Here is a 15195-nt window from a genome sequence, read left to right as displayed (position 1 = left end):
TTTGGCAACGGTTCCTATGATTTTTTCTTATTTCGGAGTGGGACTTTAGAGGTTATGTTCCTCTTCGTTCATTCGCATTTGTTTCCGTTCGCTTCCCCGCATGCGTTTATTTATTATCGCGATGAAAAACGGAAGAGCAAGACGTATTTTCGACTAACGGACGTGCATTTTTTCATCGAGCAAGATCTAAAATCTAAGATCTGGCAACGCGATATACACGGCACACCCGTTCTACGACGGCAGAGAGAAATTACAGGGACATTGCAATTAATGAGGTATATTTTTCAATTCTTTTTAAATTTCTCCTCGAATATACCCTCTTTTTATGCTAAAAAAGAACCGATTTGACAAGTTTTTATTTGCCTGCATGGAAGGTTTATCGCAAGACTGCATAATTGTGCATTAATAAGTTGCGGAGAGTGCGGCGAAGGTGTACATTGTATATTCGTTCCATTCGGCTCTACATTGACGTTTAATCAATTTATTGCGCTTTGTGCTAATTATTATTACGGCATGTCAAAAGCGTCGATGACGAGATAAGACGTGTGTCCAATCGAAGACGTCATCGTGAATCGCGACAACGGCATCGATAATTACATCCACCTCTTCTCTCTCCTATACCGCTGTATTAAATCCCACCCGAAAATGAATTTTCGCAGGGTACCCTTTTCCCCGCCCGCCCCTCTATCCCTCCCATCCCTTGGCTCGCGCGCACCAGCGAAAATCATCCCGTCGCCGGGACAAAAAGGGGAGAATAACAAACGTCGATACGAATAATTAACGAAATAATGATCGTGTCATTATAACGAGCGCGGCGCGATAAGGGCTGCGGGGGGTGAGGGGAAGAATCGGCGAGGTGAAATGGCAGACGGTGGCGGAGAGGGGAGGGGGAAATCACGGGACACACGTGCACACACGTACACTCGACGGGCGTATTAATTGCTAATTATTAAGTATTGATTTTTTTAAATGGGGACGTGAAGCGTAGCGCCGGCGGCTCTCCGCTCCTCCCCTCGGCCAGGGGGGAGGGCAGGCGCGCGCGACGCGGAGAGAGGGAGGCGCTCGTTCGCGTCGAGTGGCCGCGGACTATTTTCCGCGGCGCGCAAAAACGCGTGCGCGCGCGCGCGCAGTGGCGCCCACAGCGTGGCGAGAAATGGCGGGAAAGCGCGGGAAGCGTCGCGCAACGATCGAGAGATGATCGCGATCTCGACGGCGTGCGAACGAGCAGGCGTCGCGACGTCGACGGCGAAGCAACAGTCAGCGATGCGAATACTTGATGACGCGAAAAAGACGAGAAGAAAAAAAACTTCGGCGTCCCGAGGAGGCGACCGCCGGCGGCCAAGATGGCGGACCAATTAAGAATGCCGCGGCGTCGCGATGCGTTTTATTCTTTGCGCGCCGCATGGCCGCGGCAGCGTCGTCGCCGTCAGTCGTTGCATCGATGTAATATACGATTTTCGCGGCGGAGAAGGAGGAGGTGGAAGAGGAGAAGGAGGAGAAGGAGGAGGAGGAGGCGGCGACGACGCCGCGGATACGTATACGCGCGCGCTGCGCCGGCAACGGCGGCGCGGTAACGGGGGGCGCCGCGCACGCCGCGCGCCTATCGCCGCGCCGCGAGGCGCCGGCGGAATCCATAAATAAAACAATTGGTTATATACATATGTTTTTCAAATCGACGAATGCTATTATATATTTTGTATTGAGCACTCGCGGCACACTCCGGGGAAGGAGGGGTAGCGGGAGGAGGGTTGACGGGACGGGAGGGGCGAGAGAGACGGACGGGGGACGGACGCACGCCGACGCCCGACGGCTACCCGCGCGACGACGAGAGAAGAGCGCGGGCGAGCGCGCGCGTCTGTTTTTATAAAGAGCACACGGGCACGACGACTCTCGCGTCGCGTCGCGCCGTGCCGCGCGGCTTATAATCTCGCCCAATCCGCGGCTCCACTCATAAAGTATACGGCGGAACGGGAAAAAAAAGAGAAAGAGAGAAAATCGTTATAGAATAATCAAGCCCGTCGGTCGCGCGCGCCGTTCACCCGCTTTCGGCCGTCGTCACCGTCGGGAGATACACCACGCGGCTTCTTCTCGGTCGCGCGTCAGCCGCCTCCGTGAGATCGTTTCCGTCGTCGTCGCCGCCGCCGTTCGTGACCGAGGATGCCCCGTCCCCGTTGCCCGGATACATGAAGACGTCGCGACGCGACGGGTCGACGGTTCGGCGATTCGGCGTTTCGTCCTAGTCAACCACCGGTCTTCGAAAAAAGAAAAAAAAAGAAAAAGATCGCCGACGTGAAGTCCGTCGCCGAGGATCGAGGCCGAAACGAAGTCTTCCAGCGGTGGAACGAGAAGAAAAATCGTCTTCCCTCTCCTCCTCCCCTCCTGGCACGCCACGTTATCCTTTCTTTTCGTTTTTCCTTTCCTTCGGCTCTCTCTTCTTCCTTCGCCGCTCTCTTTCTCTCTCTCTCTCTCTCTCTCTCTCTCTCTCTCTCTTCGTTTTCCCCCCTTTTTCTTCCCTCCCTGTCTTCGCGCTCGCCCGTTTTCCTTTTTGAAAAATGGGCACGGCGGCACGCGATCTCGAACAGCAGCAGCAGCAGCGCAATCGGCAGTGTCGGATCTGTGCAGCCGACATCGTCGCCGACGACGACGGGATGTACATTTTCGCCGAGGACGGCCGGCGTCATTACCTGCAGACCAAAATACGGAAATATCTACATATCCTGGTAAGCGAGAAACGCACGCGACGCAGCGCGTTTTTTTCGCGCGTCAATCATCTTTTTTCCCCTCTCCTTTTTTCCCCTCATCTCTTTCTCTCCCACTTTTTTTTCTTTCAAAATTCGTCCCCTTCAGCGCGACGAAGTGTCGACGAGTGTCGCGATCACGTGCCGGTCGCCCAAATTTCGAATCCCTCACGTCGGCGCCGCTCGCCGATCGAAGCCGATCTCTCGGAATCAGCCGGGATCGCGAGAGATCGTACTGCGATCGCGGTTTCTCGAGAATTTCTCGAGAATCCAAGCAATCGCGGCCGACGATCGCGAGAGATCGGCAACGGTTCGAAGTCGCGATCGTCCCCGCGCGCGCGAGATCTCATCCCCTTTTCTTCTAATCATCGATGATACGAGCTCGCGCGTAAATTGACTCCAACTTTAGAATCTAAATATAAACGGCGACGTTTTTGCGGTACGAATGCTTGAAAGGTCGGGGAGGAAGGGGAGAGGGGTCACGCCTCGCCGAAAATCTCCGGCCGGAAAATTTAATCGGCCCTAATGAGCCGCGAAATGTCAACGAGCTGACGTCGGTGACGTTGCGGGACGCGACAGTGACGATTATTATTTCGCAAGGGGGAGGACCGATCGTCATTATATTTAATACGTGCGTCGGTCGGTCAAGCGCGACCATTTTGCGCGGAGCTACAAAAGTGTTAAAAATTAGCATTTTATTGATTGCAATAAGTATACCGTGTGCTCTCCGCGCGCGCGTGTGTGTGTACGCTGTATTACACACACACACACACACACACACACACACACACACACCACACACACATACACACACACATACACACAATATAAGCGACTACATCTATAAATACAATCGGAAATGAGGGCCGCGTCCGCGGTGAAGCGACGTCAGGGAGATGACGTCGCGCGGAATAAATTACGTCGACCGAACGGACGTGGGGCGTGAGGAAGAAGAAGAGGAAACAAAAAAAACGATTTTTTTTCGTAAATAAACAAGGCGTCCATTTCCCAACTGCCATCCCGACGACATTATGTTCGCAAAAGCTAGGTTAATTGTCTATCGAGACATGCCGCGCAAGGATATGACGATCGAGAGATAAGAAATGACGAACATAATGACGAAATGATAACAGTAATAAAAATAATGTTCAACAAATAACACGGTAGAGACAATTTATTGCAATTGACGTGATCTATTACGATTGGCGTGAATTATATGACGTCGGTATCTGGAAATATGAGTCACATTGAATTGTATTAAATTAAATTTACGAAATATATTATAGATTAACGTGTAGAAAAAAGGTATAGATTAACGGAATAAAATAAAAGAAATTTTAAACAAATATAAATTAAAGTGATCATTTTACAATAATTGTTCTTCTTTTTGAGAAAAAAGTAGAAAATGTCTTCTGAAGTTTATATTACACTACATTATATTTTTATAGCTTTTTATATTCATTTTCAAATATTTTGTAGGTATCGTCGGAGGACAAATTTTCCAAAATGGTCTGTGCTACATGTGTCAAAAGACTGGAAGGTGTACATCGTTTCGCGATGATGGCGTATCGTACCCAGGAGAAGTTGAGATCACAGCTTTATGGTAACATTGACAATACAAATCCTGTACAAGATGACGAGATACAGAGTATTAAAGATATACAAGATATCGGAAAGAAAACGGAGGATCGAGGGCTATTACATTCGATATTGACAAAGGTATGTGTGTCCATAGATTGTCCTTTTACATATATTACATTTTTATTTATAACATATAACGTGTCATCACTGTTTTTCCTGTAGGGTGCAATAGAAATTTTAACCGAGGACGAGCCGTTGGGACCATCGGAATCAAATTCCCAAGAGGACAAACGTTGTACTCCGAGCATGGAAGAAATGGAGGTGAAAGTAGATCCAATGCTATTTTTACAGTGCGGTATGGAACAGTCTGCATCTGAAGCTTCAGATTCTTCAGATAACGAGGAAGAGATAACAAGGACGCATACGCCGGAGCCATTACCTTTAACCAACAAGTAAGATTCTTTATATCATTAATAATAAAGCTGAGCAATGTGCTCTTTGCTTTCGATTTCTTATTTTTTGCCTATTGCTTTTTTTGCCTCTGTGTGTTTTATCAAAATTAGTCATAAAATGCTAGATAAAAATTGACCACTGAAAGAGACAAGAAATATATGACAAGAAACACAATTATCGATAAAATAATACACAAAGGGGCAAAAAGCAAGAAACAGGAAACAAAGAACATTGTAGATCGAACTTTAAAGATCGATTAAATGAATGTGTTCGCTTAATCTTTTATTCATTTATTCATTTAGAAATTCTGAAATGGAGGAGGAAGACGAAGAGAAGAAAGATGAAAGTGAATATAAATCACATGAAGACAGCAGGAAAACTGCATCGGCAAAGCCACACGAATGTACGATATGCGCCCGATCTTTTGTATCACAAATCGGTTTGCAAAATCACTTGTGGTCGCATTTACCCAGAGAGAGAAGATTCGACGGAAAGCCTATTTCACAATCCCATCATGTTTATTCTACGAATGGTGTGCTTCATACGAACAGTGATAACAATTCGTCCAGCAATTTTATCTGTCCAATCTGCAGTAAAAAGATTTCTACAAAGGGAAATTTGAAAGTGCATTTAGAGACTCACAGGCCTAAAGGAAAGTACGGCTGCGACATATGTGGAAGAATGTACGTTTGCATTTTCTTGTGATTCTTGTAACAACTTAGTATTTAATTTTTTCCTAAATATTTAATTAAAATATTAAAGAATTGTTGTTAAACCTTTGTAAAGAATTGCTGTAAAGAAATTAAAAATTTACTTTTATATTGAAATAATATTAAAATATTTTAACATTGAATTTTTGACTGTTTAATAATGTATTGATTATACTATTGTTTTTTTTCAATAGCCATTAAAGAAAATTTGATTTTTTGTTACAGTTTCAAAACTCAATCGAATCTATTTAGACACAAGGAGTATCACGGCGGCGTACAGTTTCCGTGTACCGTGTGCGGAAGAGTGTATCCAACGAATTCGACGTTACGCGCCCACAGCATAACGCATTCGGACTTGAGACCACACGCATGCCCGCTTTGTGATAAGACATTTAAACGAAATCAGGATTTAAAATTCCACATAAATCAGCACACGGGTGCGAGGCCTTATCAGTGTCCTTACTGTCCGAAAGCTTTCGCGAGCTCCGGCAATTGTTTTTCACATCGTAAAAGAATGCATCCCCGGGAGGTCCATCGGGATCGACAGAGAGCGGCGGATTTAATGAGATGAACCATGGGCAGTCAATACGAGGACTGGTCTTAGAATTTCAGACGAATGTTCTGCCGAGATGATCATTTGTTGATCATGTATTCGTATCTGTCGTAATGTAAACCCTTTATTTCCAGAGTTTAACGGTGCTAAGGTACGAAAACGGAAAAATTTTGTATGTTTTATTCTTAAATTATTTATATACATTTAGCATTAAGTATGTTGTTGTTGGTATTGTATATTTTGTTAGTTATTTATTGAATACGTATGTCTTTCTACTGTCTGATAGAAGATGTTTGTTAACATGAGATATTGGTGAACTTCCATTATTGTTAGTAAGCTTAGTGTTGAAGCTTTACTACGGTATAGCAAACAAAGTAAGTTTGAAATTTCATAGCCAGATTTAAGTATTGATATTTCTACTCTTGTTTTTTTACTACATATTAATGCAATTTATACACATGATTTTAATGGTAGGAGATAATAATTGTTAAATGTTACTAGGAATACAATATGATTGTATTATTGTAAATTATTATTATTATGTACTTTTGAAATTAGTTAACACATCTAAATCTAATAGATTCTGTTACATATTAGCACATTTTATTTTTGTGATAAAAATGTCCACACACTGCCACATTTTTGCGCATATCTCTTAATTTTTTAATTTTTGTAAGATGTAAAACAGTATTAAAGTAGATAGTAGAAATTACATAATTTGTGTGTGTGTGTGTGTGTGTGTGTGTGTGTGTGTGTGTGTGTGTGTGTGTGTGTGTGTGTGTGTGTGTAATGTACTTCCAAAAAAGTTTAGTCAAATATATCATAAAACTAACTCTATACTCTATATGACATTATGTTGACAACTCTGTGATAATTGTATTGGTACTTGTCATTTTATACTGGTTATGAAATTTATAACTTACCATATAATAAGAATACTATTCTACAAGTGTAGATTATACATGATCGTAGTGTTATTCAGACAGTGACGAAGATTCTAAAGAACAACTTATTTTACTCACAGCGATTGAGAAAACAGATAATTCACAGAGAACTTTATACGGAATATACGTATCGACCAAAAAGCGAAAAAAGAAAATTTGTGAAAAGAGGAAAAACAGAGTTTTGTAGTCTGTGACATATTTTTAGCACAATACAAACATCATCGTAAATGTTAAGACTGTATACGAAAATTATGTGTCAAATTAGATAACTTTAAGAACGGACAAGACCGAATGTTGAAACACAAGTCTAGTCGTCTGGCAGTATTAATTATCAATAAGCAGGACGTGTATAGACGCCGTAGTCGATATTACAAATACAACCGTGACGTTATTCTTATAAGCGAGATATATGAGATAAATGTTAAACAGAAGTCTGAGTAGTTTTTAGGATATAGTTAAGTTAGCTAAATAGATAGTTCGTGTAAACGTAGATAATAGTCCGTGCTTCCGTATACATTCGCACATGTGCTAAAACAGATCGCAAAAGGTATAAATAGTGAGCATTACAGGCCCTGAGAAAGAAACGAGTAATACATACAACAGTCAGTACACACAAACAATAAGTAGCTCGTACTACGTATTGCAGAGAAAGAGGAAAACTACATGTGTAATCACATTATATTAATGCAGCATTATTAGCTCATAGAGATACAAGCGTGTATTTTGTGATTACGTTTTTCCGGACCGCTTGCCGACATATATATTATATACACAGACACTTATAGATAACAATAAAAAATAGTGATTATATATATATATAAAAATAATCAATTTTTGACAAAGAAAGAGCATATCCTAGTGCTCGCGGCTCAATCGTCGTCATTCATGCATTTTAGACCTTAGAGAATCAAAAATTGAGTATTTTTCTAAAACCGACACGCCAAAGACACAGTCCTAGCAATCGAGATTAGTAATTAACAATAATTCAGAAGTGCCAGTTGTGTAATGCAGAAAATTAACATAGCGTATTTAGCAGCAGACAAATACCATGGAGGAACATTCTGTAGAGTTAATAAAAAATACACCATCTGTGACGTATATATGAAATAAATTAATTGTATAAAATTAGTCGAATTTACATCCCGCATATTTATTTATTTGCATAAAGAGAAGAGATAAATACATGTCATTGAACCCACGGCCGTGTGTGTGTGTTCAATGACTATGCAATTACAAATAAAAATGCAATTTTAAAAGGTCGCGTCATTAATCCAGAAAGAAGTGGAAAAACATTTTATCGCAACGCGCATAAATGAACATCGTATATAAAATGTAATAATAGATAATGCGATTGTAAACACATCTCAAAGGAATTTCATGAAGACTGTTTCTGAGTTGCGCGTTATCTTTCATCGTTTTAGGAGACTTCAAACATGATCGTCAGATTTTTACCCGAGTGAAAGCCTTCAAGATTTCCTTTATCATTCGAGAGAACGTCGCACATGCTCTGTTTACTTAGCCTTGTCCGTTCGTAATCTTATTCCGATACATTTACTCTATACACTTTAGAGTTACTAGAGGCTCAAATTAGATAATTAAGAAAATCTTATTACCCTAAGAATAAAATTATTTTATATCCATTTCTAAATAGGTTTATTTTAATTTCGATTTAATTTATTTTTTACCCCTTTTTTAGTAAAAAAATTAAATAAAAATAAAAAGTAAATCGAAATTGAAGTTAACCTAATATTAAAGAGAATATTAATGTATTCTTTAACTCTCTTTCATTTTATTTCTTAATTTCCTTTTTCAAGATGCGTAATTTTCTTTATTATTCAAGACGTCCATTCTCGTTTTACACTATTTAAGTAGTATTTAATAAGTATTTATATTTATCCAATCGTAATCTTATTCTAAAATTGTGATTCTATACATTTTTATATAAAATTACAAATTTTACAGTTACTTTAGAATTTACAATGATAAACGAGAATTATGATAACATTGTACAAATTGTTCGGAAAACTGCGTATCTGTATCAATATCAATATAGAGATTTTTTATTTTATTTCTTAATTTTCTTAACTTTATAAATACACTTAACATTATAAATCCATTTCTTCGATTTGAAATTCAGAAAGCATATATATATATATATATATATATATATATATATAATTTTGTTGAAGTGTCTAAAAGTTAAAAATCTGAAAATAATTAATATATTAAACAACGAAAATAAATGTATACTCGAAATATTTGCTAGATTGTCAAAAAACTTTTTACAGCCTTACTCATTATGCATTCTATATAATTATTTCTTAAGCATTCTATATAATTATTTTTTGATAATTTAATAAATTATTTTTAAATGTGTATTTAAATTTTTATATGCTTCAGCAAAACCGTTTTTTTTCCTTGAACGGTTAATATCGATAACCAGAAGATTGCAAAATAGCATACAAAATAAACATGATTTAATGCAATAAATAAATTTCCGCGCATTTCACCCAACGAAATAAAGAAAAATCCTCGAAATATATTTATGTTACGTTTAGTTGCATATGGAAATACGTTGTTTTAGTTTTTTTGAAATTGTTAGGAGTAAATGTTACAACTATTTTACATACAATGATAAACGGGAATTGAAATAATGTTATTCTAAATGACTCAAAAAACCGTATAGCGATATCAATATGTAAATAGTCCAGTTTTCTCGTGGTTTACATATATCTAGTACCAATAATATCTTTCATACTATCGGAGTATTGCGTAATGTGTTATTTGCATCTAATTGCTTTTTGAGTGTAATTGTATGTATTGACTCTTATATTAGTGTTTTGACGTTTCAAAGATTAATCTTATCTAATCAATACTTTTTATTTATGTTTTTTAAAATAACGCATTTTAAACGCGCGTTTTTTTACATCTTGTACAGGGCGTCCCAAAATTTACGCATGCAGAATACGATTCTCTGCGACAAAAAAAGTAACATTGCCAGTTCCTGTGACGAGATGATGCGTGATTCCATATGAAAACGGATGACTTATAATTACCGGACTTAATTACCTCATATATTTTCCAAAGATTGTGTCAAGGACTTAGGTATTTATATAATTAATTAATTCTTTCTTTAATGGATACACAGAATACTATATCGGTCAAAAAACATTTTTCTTATCAGACTAATCAGAGTCTTAATGTTCTTAATGCAGGAAAATTGTTTTAATTCTAACTAAGGAAAGTGTGCCTTGGTCAAAATTATACGTTTAAAAATATGCGCGTGCATGCGATCCTTTTATATAACATTTTTTAAAAATAAATAATAAATATTTCTAAATATTTATCATAATATCGTGTATTGTCTGTGTATCTAGGAAGATTGCCCTTCGATTTCTATCATCGATTTCAGAGACAGAAACAAGATTGATTAAAGATAAACACATATAGTATGTCATTAATTCTGTACATATCTTAGAGGAAAAATTTCTACAAAATTCTAAAAAAGCTACAAAAATTTACAAAAGTGTTTCATCATTTTTAATAGAAAAATGTTAGAATTGAAACACTTTTGTAAATTTTTGTAGTTTTTTTAGAATTTTGTAGAAATTTTTCCACCCGAGATATATATATATATATATATATAAATGAAAATAATATTCAGAGTAAAATGTTACTTTTTTGTCACTCTTACGTAACAAATAATATATGACGCGAATACTATGAATTAACATATTGACATAATTAAAATAATATTTAACATACTTACAAAAAAAGAATTTATTTTTATTGTTAACAGGTAGTGAGATGACTAGTTATATATTGTTTACTTGCTACTTTGACGATGGCGTTTGGTACACTTTGAAAGAGATTAAACGAAAATTATAGGCACTAGATATCACTCTTAAAGATATCTACAGACACAAAATTAACACAATGATACCACACAGTTTCTAATTGCTGGAATAAAGAATAGTAAATAAGATATCAGTATTATAAACTATATATACAAAATTTTCGAATTACGACATCGTCGCGCGGATTTACGCAGTAATACATCGAGAGATATTAATCATGACAATTTATACTCTGAATTTTTTCTTTACATTGTTCTATTGATCTAATAAATAATACTGCCAAGGAAATAGATTACGTTCGTTCGCACACGTGCATTGCAGATACACGCGCATTGCAGATACTACAGGAAAGACATAAACAAGTTTGCCCTAGTTTTTACTTACATCTTGTAGATACTGCAATATTCCTTTATTAATGACAATCCCATCATTGGAGTACTAAAACCTTTACCGATTTGTATAAAATATTTAATTTATATTTAGTCTATAAAATGATTGATTGCATTACTTTCCAGACAACAAACAAAAATTATGATAAATATTCATAAATATTATTACTACGGAGAAAAATAATTTGCTGGTACAGCATATTTTATGCTGTCCTAGCAAATTACATTAGTTATTACATGGACAACAAAACAATATGTTAAGAGTACTAATGTAATTTTGCTACATAAACAAACAAAATTGGCGAGAATAGAAAAAACTTTTGCTAAATTAACGATCTGATTTGATGATTTTGTTATATTGACAAAATATATTTGCTAAGAACAAACTATTTTGTTTCCACAGTAAATTAATATGTTTCTACGGACAAATTTACTTTAGAAAATTCGTTTATAATAGCTAAAATTTAGTTATAATAGCAATTTTTTATTGTTATCACATCGAATATACTGTAGCAGTAATAGTTTCGCTGCAACAGCAAAATTATTTTTTTCCGTATTTATTTTTTAAAAATATATAAATTTAATACATATAAATATAATACATTTTATACATATACAAATTTCATATACATAATATACAAAAGAAAAACTTGAAAATTATAACAATTTTATTCAACATGTTATCAAAATATAGATTAAATATTTTATTAAATATTCAATCTAAAATCACGAAGATATTTATAAAATATTTTGGTAAATATTTATTTAAATTATTTTAAATATTCAAATAATTATTATAAATTATAAATTTAGAATATTATACTCTTTTTAAATACTCTTCAGATATTTTATATATTATTTATATTATTCCTGCAGTAAGAGAAAGATATTCAGAAAGAGAAATTGTTATAATTACAAAAATAGCAGAAAATTAGTATCCCCGATTTAAAAAGAGTCGATAGATCTACTACAAGGAGACAAACAAAATCGAGGACAAATAATGCAGAACGGTTAAAAGAGCAAGTTAAAAGTTTAACAAGGATCAACAACTTAACGAGGATCCCGTATCAACAGTTAATGTCATTCACATAATTTTTGCATTATATTAATAAGCTTGGTAAAAATCTTAATTAGCAAGCTCTATTGCTTAGATATGAGTTGCAGTTAAAACGGTTAATAATTTAAAGTTTGAAATCAATGACATTTAATATTGAAAACATCATATCTGTAAGATACGGCATTTTTTTGTGTGATAAGATAATTGTATATATTATTTGTAAGAGAACTCTTGTCTTTGGCTCAATAGATACGATGATTCTACTAATACAATAAGTAACAAGAAGTATAAAACGTAACGTAGAAAAATTTTAACCGTGTAAAAATATTTTCTGGAATTTATTTAAAAACATGTAAAACGTTTACAATACTTTTTTTTAAAGTAAAGCTTATTAATTATTATATACAAGCTTAATAATTATATATTAATATAAAAAACAATTTATTTGTTTCTTTTTTTATTTACATAAATTATAAATTATTAAGCATTATGTTAACATTTACAGAAAAGACCTACAAAAATATGGATTACTGCATGGTATGCGTCACACTTAGTACGTAAATACATGTACAAAATTTCTCGACACGATGCATACATTGCTGATTTTAATAAAACCTTCTCAGATAGCACATATTCATTTCACAAACGTTTCACAAATGTTTCATAACCGGTTCTTGGAAAACGTTTCTAATTGATAAAAATGTCCACTTAAAAAACATTTAGGAAAATGTTTTTTTAATTAAAAAAAATCGTTTAAGAACCTGTTAAAATTTGTTTTTTTTTTATCTGTAAAAATTTTATTTTTCCGCAAATTTAAAATAATGCATTCACGCGCTTGCGCACGCGTTTTAAAATGAGACGTTTCTTATAAGTGTTTGACGGTTAGAAAATATTGGACATGTTTAGAAAACATTTATAAAACGAATATGTGCTACTTGGGTTCTTATGCAGAACGTGACTCTGCAAGTTTATTTGCGGTAGACCAAAATAATTAAAACTTTAGCTAAATAATTGTTACACACAGATAACTGCAGCATGTAATACGTAACAGGCGGTTAATATAACCGGTTTCTACCGGTCGGTAGAAAATGAGAAAATTTTGTAATACAAAACAAAGAAAGATAAGAGTGAAAAATATCTACTGTTAAGAAAAGCAATTCTATTGCTAAGAAAAGCGATTATTTAATTTATTTTCCTTTTTTCAGTTATCGATTATTTTTCACAAAGAATATCCTCTCTCGAGAAAGTAAAATAATCGTTTCTTACAGTTTTTGAGATAAAAAATCTAAATAAAACTTAAAATTACGTCACATGACAAAAACACGTAACAAAATGAATTTTAAAAAAATTGAGTTTATATAAATTATGGAAACGCGTAATATACATGTTTTAATAGTACATAATGTGTTACATTACATTTTGACATTAAAAGTATACAATATCTTATAAAATATTATATTTAGTGTATATATTTAGTTATTTAGTGCGCTTGCACGAACGTGTTCGAGATAATTTCTACCACTCAGCGAATAGCCGTCCAAGCGCAAAAATTTTCTGTAAAAATTATACCTAATATTTTTACTATTAAATATAGCATTTTAGAATATTCTATACACTACTTTTAATGTAAAAACATGATATATCGTACTGTGTACCATCAATACATATAACATAGTATTGATGCGATTTATCTTACGAGTAATTGATTGCGATGTCACGCATTTCTCTAATTTAAACTCAATTTTTTATATATTTTCATAATGTCGCCATTATGTCACATAATTATAACTAGCACTATCAAACTTCGTGTCTTAAAAGCTATAAAAAACGATGTCTGTCTTACTTTTTTGAAAAACAACGAAAACAGAACTGCTATTCCGTACACGATTACCGATAACTATCAGTTCGATAAGTGTCGTTGCGCATATATTTTGATACATGAAAATATATTTTATTCAAATGATAGTACATTTCTCTGTGTTTCTCCACACAGAAATAATTTAAATAAATATTATTTGTTTCAAATAAATAATAAATGAATTTTAAAATTATTATCAAGAAAATACTCTTTGTAAAGATATATAATAATCGTTGGTTAAAAGGAAAAACTGAAATTGAATAATTTTCTTTTCTTAACATTAAAATGATATGTTCGCTACCTGTGCACCGAAAGTGTTCCTTTTTCTCACCTGTCAATTCACACTTAAGGATCACACTTTGACGCACAGGTAACAAAAAATATTGTGTGCAACATGTGCGGGTGAACGCACTCGCTTATCATGTATCCACTTCCCGTACTTACGGGCAATAGCCGACTCAGCGCACTTGTTGCACAATATATTATTTCCTGTGTATATTCATATATGAGATATAAAAACTGAGATAAAAATTTTGATAGTTTTTCGTGTTTCTATTATAACGCCACATGTAAAAACAATAATGTATAAGACTGTACATGTGAATAACACAATGCAAGTAGAGATAGGCGAACCTTCTTCGAGGTAGAAGGTTATATCTTAGTTAAATTGATAATATTGTGATATTACTAGTTTTATTTTAAGCCGCGTTGAAAGTCCGAAAGTAACGGCACACAGTTCGAACAAACTCTATAATATAGAAAATATATATAAGCCGAACAATGAGATCCGTTTTTTAAGACCGTTTATTTATTTCCTTGTTTTGTTTTTTTATTTTTCTTTCTCTTTCTCTCTTCCTTTTTTTTCTTTTAATAATATCAAAATATTTCAACTATTGATAAAACTGATTTTCTCGAAAATACGCATATTATCAAAAATGTATTATTATCAAAACCGAGTAAAAATGAAGAATAAAATAAAACAATTTCCAGAAAAGAAAAGTAAAGATATGATTTTATAATTTCAATTTTGAAATAAATAGATCAGAATCTCGATT

General features: G+C 35.0%; 1 protein-coding gene across 3 annotated transcripts; it reads left to right on the top strand.

Annotated features, from left to right (window-relative positions):
* The first annotated feature begins 79 nt into the window (after positions 1-79).
* On the top strand, positions 80-8170 carry LOC105831655 (zinc finger protein 891). Of its 3 annotated transcripts, none has more exons than XM_036284810.1 (5): positions 80-275; positions 4218-4457; positions 4542-4771; positions 5075-5455; positions 5708-8107. In XM_036284810.1, the coding sequence occupies exons 2-5, from the start codon at positions 4245-4247 to the stop codon at positions 6051-6053; spliced, it is 1170 nt and encodes a 389-aa protein (XP_036140703.1). In that variant the 5' UTR covers positions 80-275; positions 4218-4244; the 3' UTR covers positions 6054-8107. The 3 variants fall into 3 exon arrangements, with proteins under 3 accessions (XP_036140703.1, XP_012527385.1, XP_028049361.1); XM_012671931.3 differs by lacking the exon at positions 80-275 and adding an exon at positions 2553-2720 and having other exon boundaries at positions 5708-8170; XM_028193560.2 differs by lacking the exon at positions 80-275 and adding an exon at positions 2749-3901 and having other exon boundaries at positions 5708-8170.
* The last annotated feature ends 7025 nt before the right edge of the window (positions 8171-15195 follow it).

This window comes from Monomorium pharaonis, chromosome 3, assembly GCF_013373865.1.
Source record: "Monomorium pharaonis isolate MP-MQ-018 chromosome 3, ASM1337386v2, whole genome shotgun sequence".
NCBI lineage: Eukaryota > Metazoa > Arthropoda > Insecta > Hymenoptera > Formicidae > Monomorium > Monomorium pharaonis.
Note: the sequence above shows the minus strand (reverse complement) of the source record. Positions and strands in the feature narration are given on the sequence as shown.

Excerpts from the sequence above, each read along its gene's own strand:
- LOC105831655 (XM_012671931.3), top strand. The coding sequence starts at position 2,553 with ATGGGCACGGCGGCACGCGATCTCGAACAGCAGCAGCAGCAGCGCAAT. Across the intron at positions 2,721-4,217 it reads GGAAATATCTACATATCCTG|GTATCGTCGGAGGACAAATT; the intron begins GTAAGCGAGAAA and ends AATATTTTGTAG. Across the intron at positions 5,456-5,707 it reads TGCGACATATGTGGAAGAAT|TTTCAAAACTCAATCGAATC; the intron begins GTACGTTTGCAT and ends TTTTTGTTACAG.